General features: G+C 32.5%; 1 protein-coding gene across 3 annotated transcripts in view; it reads left to right on the forward strand.

The window, feature by feature from the left end:
• The window catches only part of LOC122501721 (homeotic protein distal-less), a 44,353-nt gene extending 25,527 nt beyond the window's left edge, over window positions 1-18,826 (forward strand). For all 3 annotated transcript variants that reach the window (XM_043611411.1, XM_043611414.1, XM_043611413.1), the window contains exons 3-5: window positions 14,899-15,073; window positions 15,168-15,480; window positions 15,872-18,826. In XM_043611411.1, coding sequence (XP_043467346.1) covers window positions 14,899-15,073; window positions 15,168-15,480; window positions 15,872-15,890 — 507 coding nt within the window. In that variant the 3' untranslated portion in view covers window positions 15,891-18,826. The remainder of the gene's footprint in view (window positions 1-14,898; window positions 15,074-15,167; window positions 15,481-15,871) is intronic.
• The last annotated feature ends 3,805 nt before the right edge of the window (window positions 18,827-22,631 follow it).

The following is a 22,631-nucleotide window of genomic DNA, read 5'->3' on the forward strand; positions in this document are numbered from 1 at the left end:
TCCAAAGTACGCATTACAACTAATTATTTATAGTGTACCTACTGTATGAACAAGCTATTTTCCCCAATACAATATTGCGAGTTTATTGAAAAGGTAAATATATATTATATATTATTTACCGCTTATAAACGTGGCATCATATACTTTTTTATAATACTTGTTAATTTTGAAATACATGTTATTCGTTTTCAATAATACTTTGTTGGACGTATTTATTTCACGCTCGTGAAAATAACGGTGGAAAAGTATGTTAAATTTGATTAAAGTGGAAAATTTTTGTAATAAATCAAAATCAATAACTAGCTTTCAACGTTTTTGGACTATTAGAAAATTAGTATCGGCTTACTATGTATTGTCTTTAATGTCTCGTGAGTTTTTGGTTGCGGTGATTGCGGGACTGCGGCTAAACACGAAAAGCGAATAGCAGTAGGTATACATATAACCAGTATAGGTATATGGGATGTGCCGCGATCCGCCCACAGTGGTCCTTACAGTGTTTCTCAAATCAAATGTGTTTCTTTAAATTGCTTTTATGAGAAATTTAACATATGTAAATTGATGTTCAATGGTTTATTTGACACATTATAAAATATTTCCTAGAAAAAATGTACAATTTATCTGACGTTTTCAAAATACGTAGTAAAAAATAGAGAACGAGAATATTTCGTTTGCTTGCTTCACAGCAGAAATATATTTATTTAATACAACTTTTTCATCTAAGCACTAAAAATCAAGTTTTAAATTTTTTTGTAAAATGCAGTAGTGGAATGTACAGAAAGTTTTCATGATGGTCAATTTAATACAAAATAAATTAATAATTACAAAACAGCTTTTAAATTGAACCTTTTTGCAATCAAGGTATTTTTTCTTGCAAAAGAATTTCATTCTTGCGCTTTTAAAATTGTGTATGCTTCACGAAAGTTCGAAATAACCACTGTACAGATATATGCAGCGACCCTCGATGCACACGCACAACCTGATTTTTGGCAAGAAGGCACCTCCCACTTCGTCATCGGTATATGAGTTTTAATGTGTTTTTCGATCCCGACTAAAAACCCATTAAAATCTCGACGCCGTGGTTAGAAGAACAAATGGGCGAGCCTCCGCCTGGAAAAAACATTTCTTTCCTTAACAAGCTGTTTTTATTCTTTCTTTATACGGAACAATCCTATTTTATTTGATATACATGTACGTTTGCAAAGCATCTTTAAATTCTGGAAAGGAGAGAAACTATTTTTGTAGTTAAAAACCGAGCTTGAAACAAACTATTTAGGATCTGATCATGAACCTACTCTTTCGAGTATATGCATAACAAGAGCACGTGTTTGCGAAATAGATGACGTCTCGAAAAGTACTCTACATAGGTTGAGTAAAGAACAGAAAAAAAGAAGACAGTGGACGAGAGGTTCGCACGACTAGGGAAGATTATTATACCCACTGGTAAACGCCCTGCGTGTGTCTCGAGTTGACACGCAACCAACTTTTTTTGAAACTAGCAACCATACAAAAGCTGCGGGCACCAGCCGGCAACGAAATAAGCAGACCGTTGCTATTTATTTGATGTTTTAGGTTGTGCTCTCTCTTCTGAGTCCTTCTCTCGCTTTACCTAAGTTCCACGTATGGACTATATTCAGGTATTGAGGGAATTCTTTGCTTTTGGTGATACAATTAGATGACAAATACAAACATGCGAGAATTATATAATACTAACATAAGTCCAATTCCGCAGAGTCTTTTTTTCTTTACATAAACTTCTTTTTAGTTATTCGCATATGGCTTCTTTATCAATAAATATCTAGATTTCGATTTTATCCATTTGAATATTTATAACACTACAATGACAATATATACACACCGACTTACATGTATCGCAAACAAGTTTTCCCCATCCCCAGTATAAAATAAATAAATGGTGTTCGTGATCCAGTCTTCTAGTTGTCTTCCTCCGGACGGTTCACATACCGGGTGTTCACATCCGTGAAAACAGGCCTCGTAAATATGCATGTTTTATACATGCATCAATATTGAGGCGCTCATCCGCATTTCTTATTCTATTACGATTCAAGAAACATGATAGATCAGAGATCATACTTGGAATGATGTCATACTGCGTGCAAAAAAGGAAGTTCGTTAAAAATTTTTGACTGTCTTTTCGATACGCCTTTATATTCGTAAAAAAGTATACTATTCTTTAAATAAAGATCTAAGAAGTATACGCTTAGTTGCAAGAACATATTTACGAGAGGCTATTTTTGGAATAATTCAAAATCCAGCTGAACCCTTATTTGCCTGCATGGTATATAGATTTAACATATAATGAAAAATAATTGGTCTTCAAGTTAATACGAAAAGTATTGTACATGTTTTCTTTGAGAGATACACAAGTGTCTCCAAAAGTGTTCGTTCTTTCGCTGTAAATCACCTCGCAGGTTTCTAGGAACTCAAAATAGAGCAAGCAATACAGATGTCTGCTTTTGTAACGAGAGTTAGAGTAGGCTAATTATCGTGACTTACGCAGTAGTGGTCTAATGAGACTGGCGTCACTTGAATCTATAATCGATTAGAGCCGTGATGTTTCTACATTTGCCCGCATACATCGAAGCAATATAAACTGAATTTGATTCGGTAAGGAAAAAAACATTACATATTGCAGTAGTCCTGTTTGACTGACGAGCCAAGGTTATCGCACACCTTGAAGAGAGAAGGCGTTATAGAAAAAGCAGGAGAAATAAAAAGAGGAAAAAATAAAGATGAACAAGACAAAAAAGAAAGCGAGCAAAGAAAGAAAAGAAAAGGGGTGGGAAAAAAGGGAAAGAGGAAAGATCGGCCATCACGACTCGGCGGATACTCAGTTTTATGGCTGACGCGCACTGAGAACGAGAAGCTTCTGCCTTGACTTTGCGTTTTATTTAATGTTCTTTACCCGAAGGTACAGCTAGCACTTGTTTTCAGCTGTTGCATGAAAATCCGCGACGCTTTACTACCAGCTGCATTCTAAGTTATGAGAAAACTTTATGAACGCTCTTGGCAGTCTATGCCTGTATCCAACAAGTATTTTCCTTTATCTTATTTGATGCGACTATTTTATTCTCTAGGATTTATGTATATTCATGAATTCAAAAGTGGCTTTCGAAATAAAACAGTATTTGTAGAAGCACTCTTTGCAGTTGTTTTAAACTCAATTTTTCCGAAATCTATTATCAAAAAAAGTTTAAAAATTAGTTAATAAAGCAAACGGGTATTTAAGTTGTATTTAAAACAATCACAAGATAGGTCTGTAAATGTTTGCCAAACGAAGCTAAAGTTTCTACTTTTATTACACTTGGATTCTTAAAAACCGTGTCAATGTCAGCCTATAGAGAGTCGATTAATGGGACCACTTGATTTGGTTGGTCGTGCCTTTTTTCTTTTTCATCTCTTGTACAACAACATGATTGGTCGAGGCGTGATACCCTATGTGCCTCTGTGAAATCAAGCGTGAACTGTGTTGCACATATACAGTTTCACAGATATTAAATACTGTTACAACAATATTGGCAAATGTAGTTTAATTTTTCTCGATCTAGAAAAATTCCAAAATAGAAAAAATACAGAGGGAAATTTCTGTTAAAAATGACTCTACTGCACGTGCGACAACAAATGCAACATAATAAATTATACGGACAGCCACAGGGAAAAGAGCGGCCTCGGTAATTTCTTTTCGTGTAATATTTAATTGATATTAGGAATCGAAAAATAGTTGAGCAAGTTTTTTGAAAGATAGTAAAACTATTTAGAGCATGAGGTTACGGACCTACCCTTCCGGAGAACAGACGATGAGCGGTACAAGGGCATTGATGCGTATACAAAAAGCGCGCGCATGACGGCCATAACTCAACAGTCAGCAGACATTGGGGAAATATTCAAATGTACCTTTGCTAGCCATTGTTATTCTACCGTGAAAACGGCTACCGTTGTTACTGTTCATTAGCGTAATTTGTTCTATTAACCGTTTAGCAGCATGGCAGCTTTTACGGGATTTTTTCCTAGCGTTATTAGAGAGGAGAATTAAACACTCTCATTGAAGATATTTTACAAAGTAAAATTATAGACAACAAATGTTAATTTTCGAATAAATCAAGTACGACAATTTGGATATACTATTAATTATTACGTCTGCGGGAAAGAGAGAAGATCAATAAATCTCAATTGAGTCATTTAAATTGATCTCTTATTATGCTCGTGGACAAATCATTCTTAATTGAAAAGTGCGGGTTAGCTTAATTTGAGTTTAAAGTGAATGAAGTGAATTTTCATTAGAATTGGTAAAGTACATTTCTCATTATGTTCAAAACTAGTTGCAGTTGATCAATGTCTACGAGATGTGCACTATCTTTACGTCGTCGTTAAAATTGTATTCAACAGGTGACTCAATGAATAAGATTAATGTATAAACATGTTAAATGATCGGCAACACAACTAGTTACACTCTTAAGGCTATGTTAAGTCATTTTACACCGAACTAAGAAAAACTTGTATATAGTCGCTCAGTGAGTCGCTAATCGTACTTTTTCAGATTCTTCTCTTAATGTAATCTTGATGAATACAAATGCATTGTGATTAATAAAACAGTTTAATATATAATCTGCTGTACATACACTTAAATACAAAATTTCCATAAATATATTGGATTCCTGATATTAATATAAAAAGTATAAAAACTGATAAAAACAGTAAAAGTCAATTTTATGGAAATAATTGAGCGTATAGAGAATTAAATTGTTTTCGTACGTCATCGGTGTGACCTATTTCTCATGGTGTTAAATATACATATACAGAAAGGGTGTACTTGAAATTTCTTATCTCATTGAAACTTGTTTCCATAATACACAGTAGCTCGCAGTAGTGTTATAAGTCGCAATTGAAAAAAAGACTGAAATTTCTTGAATTGAAATGGAATTGAAATGAAAATATTGATAAGCAAATAACGATATCAATATTGCATAAGTCATATGTTTTATCGTAGTTGGAAAATACAATAGATGCACGCAAATCATGTTTAGTTCTTAAGTATATAGAATGTGAGGCGAGAGGTAGTTAGCAGTAGCATATGCCTATATGTAAGTATTATATTCACACTCAGCGCATCGCAGTTAGGCACAGTGATCGTACAGTAGATCTACCATCTTTTTGCGTTACATAACATCACCTTGCCGCTAAACACAAAACAATGGTCTCACGTGAGACAGCGCGAGGTACAGTATAGATACGCAATCTTGCCGGTAGGTAACTCTGGAAGCACCACACCGAATACGGGACTTCTCGCGAGTACTTTGATTAATGTAGTTAGCTGATGGCGCTTCGCGTGCAATTCACAGAGAAACTTTATTTACTTAAATAAAATACGTAATTTTCCCCTTCTTTGTGAATTCAATTGTGCGTACTGTATATATTTTACATCAACTCCTTTTAGTCGAACATGGTAAAAACTATTAAAAACTAGACAAAGATTCTCAAAAAAATCAGTTTAGCGATTGTAGTCTTTTAAACCTAACTAAATAAATGATTAGAATATTTAGAATTGAAATTGTATTTTATAGAATGTTTAATTTTTTAAAAATACGGTAAATAAATTTTACCATCGTATTTTTTCGCATTTTCCCTGAGCATGGTTCAAGGTGTGGAGATATTGATTTTAAGAGATTATTTTGATTGATTATTGTCTTTTCCATACGTATTAGAAAAAACGTTTGAACAATGTGAATAATCAACATTAAGTGGAGGTCGCTCGCACGCACTAAGCAGTTTGTTCGAGTGATGTGTAGTTCTGCCGACATTGTCTTGCACGCGTGTTCGTAGACAAGAAAAGATTGGCAAAGCGATAAATCTGTGAGGAAAGCATGTTCCGTAACTATCTGATCTTGTGGTCTGCTTTTCGAGTATACACTCGCTGCAATCTCTCTGCCCTCTAAAACCAAATGCAAATGCATATATTATTTGGATGTACACATTGTGCACATATGCCTATGCAGACAGTATAAAGGAGAACGACATTTTCCAGAAGAACGAGCGGCGCACGAACCTTCTCGAGTAAAAGCGTGAAATTACTGACGGCCGGGATGAAATTACCGACTCTTCCTCTGGATTTCGAGTTGAGTCGAGTCGAGTCTTCTTTGATGGTATTTTCGAAAATTGCACGTAAAGAACTCTACCACCCTTTAATTAGGGCCAACATGTTAGTCACACGTGCATGTACATGCTACCGAAAAATAATGTTGTTTCATTAATTTTTTCGTGGCCTCCGTATCTATACAGTGGGTATTGCATTCCAAACGATAAATTAATTTATTATCGATTAAGTTAAGTGACAAGATGCTTGATTGCAAGTGGCACGACACTGAATAATTCAACTTGCGAAGGGTAAAAGAGTGGATGGCGGATAGACGAGGTTCGTTCTGTCTCTATCAGTTGGCAGGTATCCTTGTTAGTAGCCAGCTATAAATGGTATGAAGCTCCCAGGTCCTCGATTCCCGTAAAAGTCCAGAAACGCTCTTGTCCGTTCGCTCCGTTCGCTCCGTTCGCCTCTCTGCAAAAGGTGTTTACCGCTTCCACGAACGAGAGAGAAAGGTCGATCGATGCGGGTCTCGTGGTGCTGTGCTTATATCTTAATTCTGCGAGCAATATTTAGTTACGTATATTCGCCACGCGATTAAAAATACTCGAACCGACTTTTTGTGTGGCATAACATACGAATGCATACCAACACCGCTTGACACGTCTGTTGCTCTATATACCAGCTGCAATTCAAATACTATGGATCGCTCGAGCGAAACCTGTGTTCAATATAATGACCATAGTGGATGGCTAACGCCAACTTTTCCATGGGAACCATACTTTCCGACTATAATAAATAGAACAGACATTTGAAAATGGTAGTCCAAAGCAAACTAGTGATTTGTGGTTCGAACCGCTCAGCACTTCCGAGCTGCATCGCTGTAATTGCAGGAAGTTAGAATCCCTCCACCTCGGAGCCTGCTCTTGACGCCCTCTATTGTCCTGTAGGTCAACTCAATTACACTCGAAATTCTTCAATTGAATTCCACCAGAGATGAATGTTTTTGGAAAAGAATAATAAAATAATTGACTCTCAAGGAAAGGACGACGTCAACGTCGACGTGTATGAATACGTGGCCATGGTTTAGTGGGACGCTGACCACGGTGTAGAAACGACCCAGGGGACGAGGATCTCCACCTCGATGAGCACAGCACGACATTCTCCAAGCCCCTTCCTCCGCGCCGTCCGTTACGAAGAAGAAGACTCCTCTCTCAATCCTTTTCTCTGTCGTGCCTTCTGCTTAACGTACTCGATACTCAGGCACATCACCACGACTGTCCGGTAAACCGTGGTGCGAACCGCTCACCGTGACGAAGGTATCCACCTACGACGGGGACTGACTACTCTGAACTATGCGTGGAAACTTGCTCGCCGACATGGGAATCGACCAGGCCCACGGGTCCTCGATGCCATTAATTACAGGCGGAGAAGGAACGTCTCTTCCCTACTAAAGTAGACAATGTATAAGTTTTAAGTGCCTACATTCACGCGACACCAAGGCAATCTCATTTTTTAACTATTACTTCATTTATTACAAAGCACAAATCATAGATCCTAATCTCAAATGCTCGAGACATTTCAAAAAATTTTTTAAAAATTTGATAATTTTTTTAAATGTCGCGAGCACTTGAGATTATAATCTATTATTTGTGCTTTCAAATAAATTTAGTAATATTTACAAACATTTTTGAACACATCTTTCAAAATGAATCTACTTTGTACCATATGTCATGTACAAAATTTCCACAGGTCAGGGAAAAGTCAGGGAAAGTCGAATTGGTCAGGGAATTAGGTAAAAATCAGGGATTTTTATTAAAAGTACTGGAAAAATTCAATTTTTAGAATTCATAAGAAAATTATGAAACTATGAAATTACCAAGAAGTCTAATCCAAAACCTTTCATTTTTTCTATTTCTGACAATAATTTCTTCTTAAATAACTTCATATTCTTCTAAAATTAGTTACATTTTTTAATATATATTTAATTAATTATTAAAAATAATTAATATTAGTTAAAAACACTGAAGAAAATTGAATTTTTGAGAAGTTACAAATGATAGCAGAAATTTACTTATTTCCAAAAGTAACAAAATTCTTCGCAGAAATTCAATTGTATTCAAAAATTTTTTTAAATTCTTGTCAAAATTTCAATTATTTTTATAAATAATTTTGTAAAATTTAATTATTTTCAGAAACTTCAATAAAATTCATGTCAAAATTTCGATTATTCTAAAAAATTTCCCTCCATTCAATAGTTCTCAATATCTACTATTTTCAATTATTTAAAAAAAATTTAATAATATTCAACCCGCAAGTATTAAATTATTTTCATAAATAATAAATTTTTTTACAGAGATTCAATTAATTTCATAAACAATAAAACTCATACCAGAATTTAAATTATTTTTAATACAATTTTAATCGCATTCCTCAAAAAATACAATTACTTCTTAAAAATTTTATCAAAATTCGTCAAAAGAATTCAATTATTTAAAAATTTTTTGATAAAATTCAGAAATAATTGAATTTGGAAAAGGTTTCGAATTAAAATCTTTGAAAATATGAATTTTTCATACTTTTAACTGACAAAACTATAAAATTAATTTTTTTAAAAAAGTTTTTTTATTGAATCTTTTTATGTAATTATTTGAAGTTTTTATTTTCTAATATTATATATTTGATTGAAGAATTTCCAAATAATCAAAATTTCGTATAATTGAATTTGTAAACAAATGAATTTGACAATTTTCAATGAATTTTCAAAAAAATTATTATCAATATTTTTATAAATATAAAATAATGAATTTATCACTCGGTTTACAAATTTTTTATAAATTTTTTCGCAATAATTTAATTATTTTTATAAATAATAAATTTATTTACAGAGATTCTTATTATGAATTTAATTATTTTCATAAACAGTAAAATTCATTCCAGGAATTAAAAATATTTCTAATACAATTTTAATTGCACTCCTCGAAAAATGTAATTATTCTTAATATTTTTATTAAAATTCGTTATAAGAATACAGTTATTTAAAAATTTGTTGATAAAATTCAGAAATAATTGAATTTTGAAAAGGTTTCAAATTAAAATCTTTGAAAATCTGAATTTTTTATACTTTTAACTGACAATCCTGTGGAATTAATTTTTTTTAAAAAGTTTATTTGAATTTTTTTATGAAATTATTTAAAGTTTTTATTTTCTAGTATATATTTAATTGAAGAATTTCCGAATAATCAAAATTTCGTAAAATGTAATTGTAAACAAATGGATTTAAAATTTTTCAAAGAATTTTTTCAAATGTATTGAATTGAAATGATAAAAATAATTTTGAAGAAGAAGAAGAAGAATTTTCAAGAACTTTTTTAATTTAAACTTTTTTTATTTGAAAAAATTACCAAAACCTTTAAATTCCCTTATTACAATAGACTTTAATTACAAACAGAGCGTTTTAAATACACGGAAAAAGTAAGTCGCGGAAATTTTCCTCGACTTTGTTGAAGACTCTCGGATTTAGTGGAAAGTGTTTTAAAAATCATATTCACAGTTTTTGAAGAAATAGACTACATTTGAAGAAACTTTCCGCGACTGTCGAGGAAAATTACAAACCTGAATTTACTCTACAGCGTTCTAATTTTTAATTGACAGTCGCGGAAATTATTTAGAATTTTTTAATGTATATATTAATATCGACACATTGAATAATAAAAATAATAATAATCTTGACAATCAATTGTCATAAATTGTTAAAAAAAAATGTTAAAAAAACAGTGTTTATTGGTTTTATCGCGCGCAACTTTTGTGCGCACCATTTTCCGCGACTCGTCGACGAAACCTTCTATGAAGTGTTAGAATAATTCCGAGACTGTTTTCCGCTACTAGGTTTCTAGAAAGTCCTCGACTTTTTTTGGAGAATTTCTGCTAAAATCGTAGAACATTTCTAAAAGTCTATAAAACATTCGTTCATATCCGACGAGTCTTCGATTAGTCGCTGAAAATTTCTGCGACTATTTTTTTCCGTGTAGAAAAAATATTCAAAAATGAATAGTTTATTACAATTCTTCTACATTAAAGTTAATTTTAATGGTCTTGTGAAAATTGTCATTTGTTTAAATTTCTCAAAATGACAAAATTTGGATTTATCAGGTTTTGAAAACTTACTGAAATTGAAATGAATTATTCGTTTCAATTTGATAATTTCAAGTTAACAGTGTATAGATTTTAATAAGAGGATTATTTGGAACCCAGGATTTTCTGTTTAGAAAAATTTAAAAAATGACATTTAAAATTGAATATGAAAGAGGAAAATCCTTTTGGTGCAGAAGAAGAGAATTTGTTTTCAATGTATAATTACTGAAGCAATAAAAAATAGTTTTTCTTAGATCCCTTTTTTCAAAAATTCACTCATATAAATTTTACTAGTGCAATAAAAGTGCAAATATATTTTTTGAAATAAGCTATTATTTGTATTCCAAAGCTACGATAGAAACTTGAGATGAGTGACAATGCTTTGGTTAGAGTTAAATATTATATGAGTAGTACATGATAAACAAAGAGGTAAAAAATGAAAGAAAACCGGCAAATATTGCACGGTTAGGCGATGATGTAACGGTTCGTTATGAATATGTAGAAAATAACAAATGCTGGTATTGATATACAAAAGGACGGAGTCGGGATGTACCACGCGTTGTTCCGCTTGTCACGGTGTCATCACGTTGGCACCGTTCTGTACAGACTACGTGCAGAAACTATTAAACATTCCGTTTCGATTTTAGTGAGCTTTCGTCTTTTTGCGGGTTTTCTATTGTTCACAGTAAACTGTAATAAGTCTTTTATTGAGGCGCAATATTTTATTTCTTTTTATAAATACAATTGAAATTGAATTCCAAAAGTTAGGAAGCATACTGAGAGTGAGTTTTGCTAGGAATAATGTATAACAATGTATTTCTTCTTGTCTGCATCTCACGATGAGAGCTTCTGATGAACGCGAGATTCTCATTAATCGTGAGCTTTTTGCACCTTATTTGACATGGAAGCGCGCTTCGCTGGGCCACTGCACTGGATCTCCCTATCTTTATCACCCTCATTCTTTTTGTCTCTCCCTTCTTTTGAACGAACCGACAGTCCGAACTGTTGGTAGAAAACAAAAAATGTAGCAATAAATAACGAAGCGAGAGCGGCGGCTGTACAAGGGCGGCAGGTAGCATTGCTGGGGAATTTCGTTGTTGTTGAGGTGGCACTGCGCATCACCGATGTTGGACAGGAAGAGGAAACCACTGAAGCAGTGTGGGGAGTAAAGGTGATAGAGGCACAAAACCGAGAGGGTACGTGTGTCATTGCTGTGACTTATGTGCCTATAGGTGAACTTGAAAACATAACTGTTTTCTTTCTTGTTTCACTGCACGAAGGAAAACTGATTCACTGATTAATTACTCTCGTTTCTCTTGATTCCTGGAGCATTAAAATATGCACTTGAAAAGTAACAGAGTTTTCTGACGCACATAAATTATGCCCGCACGCAAGATTACAAGGTTGCATCTCAAATAGTTTGGCGAATAATGGATGATGGAAGGCACTTGGCAGGTAGACCCCACACGAGGAAACGTCGAGCAAGGCGCCAGCTAATTCGATTTGCTCAGTGGCCGCGTCCCTTTTAACCCATAAGCTGGTTCGCCCACTTCTCTAGCCCTAAAAACGTCAACACACTCGGCGGGAGGGCGTGATTGCCGCTCGCGAGCAGAACCCCCGCGAACTCCGACTTGAGCTGATGACGGATTAGTTTGTTACTGCTTTCGGCACGGGGTCCACAGGTATGCTTGGGGAATCTCTGATACGAGGCATTATTCGCTTTGTGGACAGATTGGATTATTCAGCGTTCCCCGGGGGTTTCCTCAACGGGGCTAACTAGAGATAATAACTTGATATGACTGATACCAATTAGCACGTTCATTCATTTCCTCTCTCGTCGCGGTTTAAATATTTATTTTTAAAGAATAATTGAAAATTTCATCCAATATTTTCCATGAGTAATCAAGCCAATGTTTATCGGTTATTTAACTATCGCACTTATAATTGCTCGTCGTCTATCCACCTAACACCTAAAAGCCTCAATTAGGACCTGTTCTGTTTAGATTATGCAAAAAGCATTTAGTTGTCGTCAAAGACAAATTGAATGTTATTTTTTAAGTTTAAACAGAAAATGGCAGTTTTCACACTTTCGATGTAAACTAACAATAACAATTTATTTGAAAAATAGGTTTTCAATTTTTCTAATTTATAATACTTTTCAGACCGCACAGTGCAAACTGCAAACTGAAAGCATTTTTACTTATATTACAATAATAATAATTATAAGAAATCAGTTTAATTTATATAATTAGCGATGGTTTAAATAGAATAAAACCTACCTGTTCAATTATTGTTCTAACAAATATTTTTTTATAATAACTAAGTTTTGAATAAAAGAATTCTTTTTAATACGCAATATATAATGAATAAAGCAATTTAATCTATTTTATAATTAAAACATGCGTACATTCTCTTAAAATTTAAATTTTCTTAACCTTGATTCATTAATCAACGCATATTGTTTACAAATTAAATTCAACCAACAACTAACAAATTCTTCTTTTTCATGCAGAATTCTCAGTCACTGAAATTGGTTAAAAAAGAAATTTTTTTTTATAAACACTATATTGCTAGTTGTTGTTAGGCATTTTGAAGTAAAATATTTGCTGATGTGTTGAAAATTTCTCTATATGTTGAACAGCAATTGTACAAGAAAATAAAAATAATATCTCTCACTTATACTTATCGTTACGTCATGTAAAAATTTATGACTCGACTTAATCTCATCAAGCGCATATCACTTTTTCGCTTTGGAGTGAACTTACGTGTAATTGCATGTAATCGTTCACCACCGATCTTAATTGACAGGAAAGAAATGGCTTTAAAACAGTCGCAGTTTTGTTGATAATGTGGTGCAGACCCATATCTTTAGGTATATCGATAGTTTATAAAACGCTATTTTCATTTGACAAAATAAGAATTCAACTTTACTTTCAAAACAGGTTTTTTTCAAATAAAAATGTTGAATATTTAAAAAAAAGGAATTTTTGCATTTTTTTGTTAATTTTCATCTTATTCTACTAGACAAGTTTTCATATATTAATATATTAAAAGTCTGATTAAAGCAACCTACTGTGGTGCACCTTTTCTCTAATACAAAACCATCACTTAAAGCGATTTTATGCTCATTATATATGCATCAGCAGCGGTGCGATCGACATCAGAGCTTGTAGTACCAAATTTGCCTGGAGCTAATGCTTGAAAAGCAAATTTTTCAGAAGCGTTGTTGCCTGTATAGTCTTTTCGTGGAATCGGAATATGTAATTTTTCTAAAAGAGGAGGTACTTGTGTTACAAATACGTGTGTCTAGAATGTTTTTTTCTGGAGAAATTAAAACGAAATCGAAAAATTTAAAAGTATATCTAAATCTTAAGATATAGTTAAGATACTATTGCTGTCAAACTATACCTTTAGTGAAGTGATATGACCACATGTTCATTCAGTAGCACTCTGCTTCTTTATATTTATATATTCCATCTAGAGACATGCGAAACTTTTCTTATATAGTAGTATGTATTATCAACAAGTTTTTGCTTTTGCTCTCTTCTTTATACTTTTTTCTCATATATTTTATGTAAAATGAAAGTCTTACTTTAAGGCAATAAAAATCTTAATTCATGATGGAACATATTTTCAAGATTATTTAATTTACGCAGTGTACTTTATACTCTCTAAATTTTAGTTGGTAAAACTAAAAATGTTTACTAATTTGAATTAGTGACTGACTTTTTGCTTCTGAATTAGTAAATGTTACTACTAAGTTACTAGCAAGTACTGTTTATTAGTAAAAGAAAATGTAAAATAAAATCAAATTTTTGTAATAACCCTGATACAACAGTACAAATTTCTAGTCATAACAGTATGTTGAGTTTCTCAAGAGAATATTTTATTTCAATTATCCAACTCGAACAAAAATAATAAAGAGATGAAAATTCTTACAGCTAAACTTGTATTGCACAAGTAAAGCCCAGTAGTACAATCCTTGTGAGGTTAGACGAATCCGCAATGCGGTTTTGTAATGAACTCTTTTTGACACGAATCCCGCTCGAAACGATTTTTCTCCCATTTCGCGTCACTTTATTTGTTTACCTCTTCTCTAACAACTTATGTAGACATTTATTTATTTACAGCAGTATTGTTTTTTTCAAACGAAACAAAGATTGGTGACGACTAAACAAATAAATAATGCTAAACAAATTTCATGTACCATCGATTCTCTGAGTCAGAATCGTCATTACACGCAGTATAATTAAATGCCAAGATATTCTCTCATCGGAAACCCATCTTCGTTGTAATCAGCGTCTTCCGATCAGCGATAATTGACTGAACAAGATTTTTTTTAATCAAAGCGCATTCTTTCATTCTTTTGTATCGTACATTTTTTTACTGACATTCTTACGTAAGATTATGTGACGACGTAAGGTATATACACACATCAAGTATAAACTCATCAGTGTGATTATGCCAGTGGGAAAAATAACATGTTTTGATACAATGTGTATATATATGTGTGGATGATAATCCAACCTTGTACTTTCATCCAGAATGTATGGAAAATTGTGAAAATATTTAAATCGTGCTTTTGTAATGACAGTTTATCAATTTGAAATTTGAAGAAAAATGATGATAGAAGGGATATGATAACTATAAGGGAACAATTATTTGTGTTGCAGGTGAAGATATGGTTTCAAAATAGAAGGAGTAAATATAAAAAGATGATGAAAGCGGCTCAGCAGGGAGGAGGTGGCGGTGGCGGCGGTCAACATGGGAATATTCTAGCCGGTGGTACGACGCTGCCTGGAGGACCGTCTCCACAGCCTGGTCAACCTGGAGGTCTGATGCAAGGAGGTAAGACAAACCTCTTATAGTTTTTCTTTTTGGTTCGTTTTTGTTTGATGGTTTGGTTCAATTCTAATAATTTGTAATGTGTAATGTTTTCCAGGAGGCGGCAGTTCGGTGTCAGGAAGCCCAACGACGGGATACCTGGGTGGCATGGGCGGCGGCGGTGGGGGTCACACCCCCGGCAGTTCGAGTCCTGGGAGCGAGATGTCGCCCCAGCACAACGAGAGTCCTCCTGCTCCCGCCTGGCCAGGAGAGATGAAGCACCATCCGCACCCTCATGCACCGCCTCACACCCATCACCATCCTCATACGCCCGGTCATCATCCACCACCCCCGCCGCCACCCCCGCACCACGCGGGCTACATGCCGCAGTACTCTTGGTACCAGGCGGATCCTAATCCAGGATTACTCACGTAAGTGTTTCACTATTCAGTCACTTTATTAAGTGCGACTCATTAGCATTTTCCGATTCAAATAAAATCACTTTCTTACTTTAATGAATTTCCTATCAATCTCAAATTATAGACGCACTCTAATAATACTGTTTCGATCAATATCCAAGTCCATAGTCTTTCGTCAAATCATACACTTATGCAAATTCGCCACAAACTAATTGCATAATTGCATTGTTGTCTCTTTTTACCTTCATTCAATATTTACTTTTACACAAGTAAACAATGTCTATTGATGATTGATTTTTACAACCGTTTTCCGTTTTTTCCAAATTCTCCATCACATGCGACCTTTAAACGATTTTAACATTTTGTCATTGATAGTTAATAAAAACCTTTTTTCTTTTTGCAGAGTTTGGCCAGCAGTTTAACGAAGACGTGTAATCTAATGAAGCATTGTTCAAGAGGGAGCTTCTCGTAACCCAAAGGACACCCAGTGCCCAAAGTGTTTATACATAGCCTCGAGAGATCGAGTAATGTTAATAATATTCTCTGTAGAAATTGTCATGTCGCTTCACGCACACGGAATTCGCTGTTCAAGTATGTGGTGCGACGTTGCGATTTCAGCGATAGGTGAAATTAATTGAAATGTTGACTTTACCTTGGTTAGAAGGAAGGTTTTTGTAAAGTGCGCGTATTTGAATCGTCGTTTATTAGAACAATTCCATGCGAAATGCCGAATAGTTGCGGACGATCTTTTGAATTTAGTGATCAGTGCCCAGTGACGTCCGTCAAGTGATAATGTACAAAGAAACATTTTGAGATAATAAAGATCTCAAAGTGTCAAAATACAGTCTCCTCGTTTGATCGTGAATTAATGTATAACTACTGGACAAATCAAAGGCAAGTTTACCTCGAAAAATTCTACTCATAACTCAATGAGGATAATGCACCGAATATGTTCTTGAAAATTTATATTTTAAAATAACTACATGTCTGTAGTTAAATAAATTGAAGAGGGAATTTTTATTCGTGACAAAAAACAAATTTTCACATGTAACAATAATCGTGGACCATTTGAAAATTATCTTGAATTATTTCGTTAAACTAGTCGACAATGTATTGTATATCCAAATGTGAGTACAATACTTAAAATAAGTTTTTCAAATAGAAATTTTCCAATTAAATTGGAATTCAAAACATTTGACAATAAAACGATTCAAGTTGAGAGTATTACGCGATTAAAATTAGTTTCGTCAATGATAATTTTCAAATGATTTGAAACTCTTTCTTCTTCGTCGAACGCTCAGAATTCAATCAAAAGGGAAGATGTTTTTTTTTGTATTTTCAAATTGGTACAAGAAACGACAATTTTCTTTGCAGTATCATTTAAAGTCAACTCAGATTTCGCACATCTAAAAAAGCAACTTGGTCGATTACTGATGATTTCAATTAATAAGTCACTGAGCGACCTACTTCGTGAACTAAATCACGTAAATGAAATTCTAATGACATTTTCGTAAGTCAATTTTATCGAGTCTTTTATGATGCAATAACGCTAAACTTTGAGAAGTAACAAACTATAATAGTTATTAGTGTAACAAAAATTGTGAATACACTAATATCGAGTAAAAAATCATTTCAATCGTCTAATTTTCGACAATATACAAACATATACATGTATAATTGTATATATATACATCTTCCTTAAAAAATATAAATTTTTAAGAATTTAAAAATTTTTTTTACGGTCTGAAGAATAAATTTTTTTAATCGCTAATGAAAATATGTAATATTTTTTAAATGCGAAAAGTGTTGATATTGATTTGAAGCTTCTTTTTTACTCTTACTTTAAATTTGATTCTAACTTTAGATCAAATGAATTAAATTAAAATTTATAAATTTTTTTCCTGTTATAAATGTAAAACTGTTTAAAAGTTTTTTCTTTTTTTGCACTTAAACTGTCTTTTTCCATTACGCAATGCGTCGGCTCAGAAAGAGACTCAATATGAGGTAAAAACCACAAAAAGAGCGATTGCGTTCGCGAGTCACGAGAATCACGAAGGACCGGTGAGCTCTGTCAGTGACCCAAATCCAAGGCACGACAATGGTAGCCTCATGAGAATGCGGTCTGATAGATCCTTTCTTTTTAGTCTCACTCTTTTTCTACTTGTATTTTTTCCAGTGAAAGAAGAAAAGCAAAGAGGTTGATCAAAACTTTATTCACAAATTCAATTTTCAACATATTATTTCTGCCAGAATAAAAAAAAATTATGTGATATTCTTATACATATTACACGTGTTGTAATGTGGAACTGATTCTTATAAAATCATAGCTACTTCAAGTTCAATCATTTCATAAAAAATAGTGAACAAAATTTACGGGAAAAATGAAACTCTTGAAATTTAAGCAGGTTGATATTAAAAATAATTATTTATATTTTGTTTTAAATTTTGACCTATTTGGAATGAAATCAAAGTTCGACTCGCTTAAATTTGAAGAAAGTGTTATATAATATTTGTTATAAGTAAAAATGTTTTTATAATATATTTTTAAATTGAGAATGAGATAAATTTCGAAATATGATTTATTTTTCGTAAATGTATTTATAAAAATTAATTTATTTGGTGAATTTTCTATTTTATTCTTAAAGTACGCATACAATACATTCGGTTTATCGATGAATAAAAATTAAACGCAAAATGTCATTACGAACTCAAGCATAATGTATAGGCTATTAAACGAACAGCGAAGTAGTCACAAGTCGTCGTCGTCGTCGTCGTCGTAATAATAACGATATAAAATTCTTTCGGTGCAATAATACGAAGAAAAAAAAAAGAATTGAGTAATTTAAGATAAAATTTTTCTGTTCCTAAATAATGAATAGAGGAGATGTATGAATGATGCGTGTTGAACTAATAAAAGTAAAGACTATTTGACGAGGCGTAGTTTTTCAATTTGCGCGTGTGTTTGATTAGACGAATGTGTATAAGGGGGAAAGGCGACATTAAAAAACTCTGCGAGTCTATACAGTTCTGTTTTCCTAGCATTGCTAGTATATCGGTGGGAGAGACGAAATTCAATTGTGCGCAAACGGGTCGCAAGGCAAATCGATTTCAATTGTATATACCAAGCCGGGACCCCTTAGCTTGTAAGATATAAGTGGATCTATGTAAAATACGATGTTGTGATAAGAGTGTAAAAATGGAGAAAATTGTTTATTTAGGGCATGAAAACAGACCCTCCCCTAGTTATCGATTTCACTGAATACCCTTGTACGAAAATAGATATTACGGAAAACTAAAATACCTTAAATATGATTACTGTTGTATAAAGTATGAATAATAACTAAATAATTCAATTTAATATATAGTTGTTACTTTTTATCGTATATCCTTTCATTTCTCCTTTCCACTTTGTTTTAATTATTGACATTTCTCCAGACAAGTCCATTCCAGGCAATGTGTAATTATTATTTAACAAGAAACACTGTTTGTTTAGATCTTTATTTTTCAAATCAGTGATTTTGAATTTCGATTTCATTTTAAGGTTTTGTTTATGTGTTACCTTTGCATTAATTTTCTGTTTAATGAATATCGAAGAAGTAATTATTTTTATATTCGAATGTAGGCAAAGTTGTTCTTGGCTTTGCCCACATTTCCAGAAAATGATGAGCCAGGCACCTACAGCATCTGGAAATATGTTCATCAAGAGAAAAAGGTACACCCCACTTTCTTGTAAATTATAAACGATGGTCGCGCGTTTAGATGTGGTAAACTTATATTCAACGCGGCATCCGTATGGCCTGGCCAACCGACCAGGTTTACGACAATACAGCATAAAAGTCTTACAAGATACTCCAAGCACAAAGACGCACAAAAGCGCTCACAATAAGGCGCCGGCTTCTTGAAAAGATTACGTTGAGTGCTTGTTTATTTGCCTCTTCTTTTGCTCTCAACCATACGAGGATGTACAGGAATTTACCGTTTTGTGCAATTCGACACTTTGACGATAAACGATTTAAAAACCTATTCTTCTAGTAAATATAAGAATACTAGAATCCATTATACTACTGTCCAAAGAATTATATTACATTATTTTAATTATTGCTTGAGATGCAAAATTATTTTTCAACTTTCTGGTTGGAAAAATTCTTTCACTCTCTAAATTTAAAAATAAAAGCAGTTTATTAAATTTCAGTTTTAAAGAATTTCAATTTACTATTTTTTATTTTCTCTCTAAATTTGAATTAGTATAATTTTTTACTAATTCGAATTAGTGACTGACTATTTGCTTTTGAATTAGTAAATTTTACTAATTCTTGAAAGAAATTGCAATGTATAAGTTGTAGTACTATTTTTACAAATTATCTTGTTTTTAAAAAATTTAATTTTTATACAATTGTAGCATTTTTTATAATTTTGATGTAATCAAAAGAAATGTTTCTTTTTAAACTTGGATGTAACTTTTTTCATTAATCCTCATGGTAATAAAAGAAATCTTCATTTTTGTGGATGCCTTAAAATTTAATGTATATTCTTCTCAAAAGAGTATCAAAAGTAACATTCATTATATAAGAGGAGTTTCCTCCATCAAATAATTTAGCAATTGTGATTATGAACTGATAAAAAAATATCTATATGCATCAAATTAAATTTTTTTCATTTAAATAAATGTATAATTAAAGATAGGTATACAGGACAAAAAATCCAATCCAAAAAATCAAGACCGAAAAATCCAAGAAAGAAGTCCAAAGTACAAAAAATCCAAAATAAAAATGTCCAAAGTCAAAAAATCCAAAGTAAATAAAACCGTCCAAAATAAATAATGAAACATGTGAAAAAGAAACGTTTTTACTTTTTACACTATAAAATCAGAATTTAAAATATTAATATTAAAATCGCAGGATCTTAATTATTTACATAAATAATAAAATTTTACATAAAAATTATTGATTTCTTCAAAAATTATTTTCATAAATAAAGAATTATTCCAAGAAAAACAATTATTGTCAACAATTTTTATAAAATTCTTTGAAAAATTCAATTATTTTTAATAATATATTTAAAATATTAAGTTTATCTATACTTTCGATTCACAGTAATCGAAATGAGCAACTCAAAAAAAAGAACAATTTCATTCAAGACAACCATTAAAATTTTTATATCTTATTTTTTTTTCATTGGATTTTTAATGCCTTTGAACATTTTGACAAGGACAAAAAATCCAAAAAGTAACTCCAAAGTGAAACTTTTTTTTTACTTTTTTGGATTTCATTTACTTTGGACTTTTTGTTTTGGACTTCTTGCCCGGATTCCTAAAGATAGATAATTCATTACTTATATTAGTAAATAAATAAATAAATTTTTTTATATTGCAGTTGAATTCACTGTTTTTGATATCAAAACCTCAAAAAAATTATTCTTATGTCCAGAAATTCGAGAGAAGCTAAATTTATTGATACAAATAATGACAATTTATTGATACAAAATGCAAGCCAATAAATTTATATTGTCGTAATTTTACATTTTAATACCATACATGTAACTAAATTGATGACTAAAACACTCCAACAATACATTAAAAATATACGCATCAATATACCATTAGCTAATATATAACCAAGGAAAATTTCTTTAGTGCACATTAAATCATATGTGATATAATAATATTAATCACACACTGAGAAAAACTTTTTTTATTCCAAAAATAAGTAGCCAACTAAAAAAATAGGTTTGAATTAAACTGGCCGTTGATTTGTATAAAATAACTTAATTATTATCGAATCAAACTTTGTGTTGAATAAAAATTGTTCAGTTTAATTTAAAAATAATTTTTGGTGACTGTATAACGAAGATAATTGTGTTCGATTTAAATAATATATTTTTTTTCAGTGTTTGGATGTTTCAGTGTTTCTTCAGTTTATCATATTCGATAAATTTGTACCTAATAACAATAAAATGGTAATTTTAAGACTGAATTCCATTTCGGTCTTTTTATTAATTAATTAGATTGAAAGAGAGCTTTTAATTGAAAGATTACATGATTCCGCAGCGAAAAGATAAAAAGATTGAAGGATTGAGGAAGATGGAAGGACCATAGGTGGTCATGGTCACGTTAGTTGGTAATTTACTATTCCACAGCGAATATATAGGAAGGCGTGGTGGACGCATGCAGGGGATGCTTGCTCGTTTGCGCGACATTGTCGGCAACCCTACAGCGACTCAATATTCACCTAATAATCTCCTAAGTCATACATCAGTACATACATATAAAGAAGCTCCTACTTTTTGTCAATGTAAATAAAATTTCACTTCCATACCACTTCCATTCTTCTAACAGTTTTCTAAGTTTATCAAATTGAGACAAAAAACGTACCAAAATTGTTGCGAAGCAACGTCGAAATTTTGGTACGTTTTTTGGCTCAATTTGAAAACTTTAGAAAAACTGTGAGTGATCCTAAAATAGGATAAAAATAGAAAAATATATTATATAGAAAAAGTAGATGAAGCGAGTATAGGATCTCGTAACATTGATTGAGTTTAGAATGGTTTGAAAGAGACAAATTTCTTTGGAAAAGAGTTTAATTTATTGATAAAGATATCAGAGAGTATCACAGATGGAAAGTACATTTCCGTTAAAACTCATTCGATATTTGATATAAGGAGAAATTGTTGTTCGCCTGCTGGATTTCCAGGTGGTGGTCTGCATGGGACAAAGGTCGCGAAAAGAACCTAAGAACCCCGCCCAGGATCACATACCACGTAAGGGTTGGAGCCACGTGGCCCTATACATTTTGTGTGTGTGTGTGTGTGTGTTTGTCAACCTGGTACAATTACACAAGGCTGGCACACATTATGTGACTACAAACTCGTTAACTTTCAATTTGCTTTCGAGACTATAAATCACATTAGTGTCATAGGTCAAATATTATATTGATACAGGCGCATATTTGTATAAGCCCTTTACATTTTTTGTACAATTTCCGTCCTTCCAACAATTCTCCTCCAAAGAGTGGCTAAATTACTACCTGACAACCTGCTAACTTAAACTCATGCACAAAATAAACAGACTCAAGAACCAAGTTTTCAAAAGTTAAAGAAGATATTCATCTGCTGAGAGAATAAGGTTGCATTTCCGTTCTTAGACGGTGGCATCAATCTGACATTAT

Source organism: Leptopilina heterotoma, unplaced genomic scaffold, assembly GCF_015476425.1.
Source record: "Leptopilina heterotoma isolate Lh14 unplaced genomic scaffold, ASM1547642v1 Lhet_212, whole genome shotgun sequence".
Classification (NCBI taxonomy): Eukaryota; Metazoa; Arthropoda; class Insecta; order Hymenoptera; family Figitidae; genus Leptopilina; species Leptopilina heterotoma.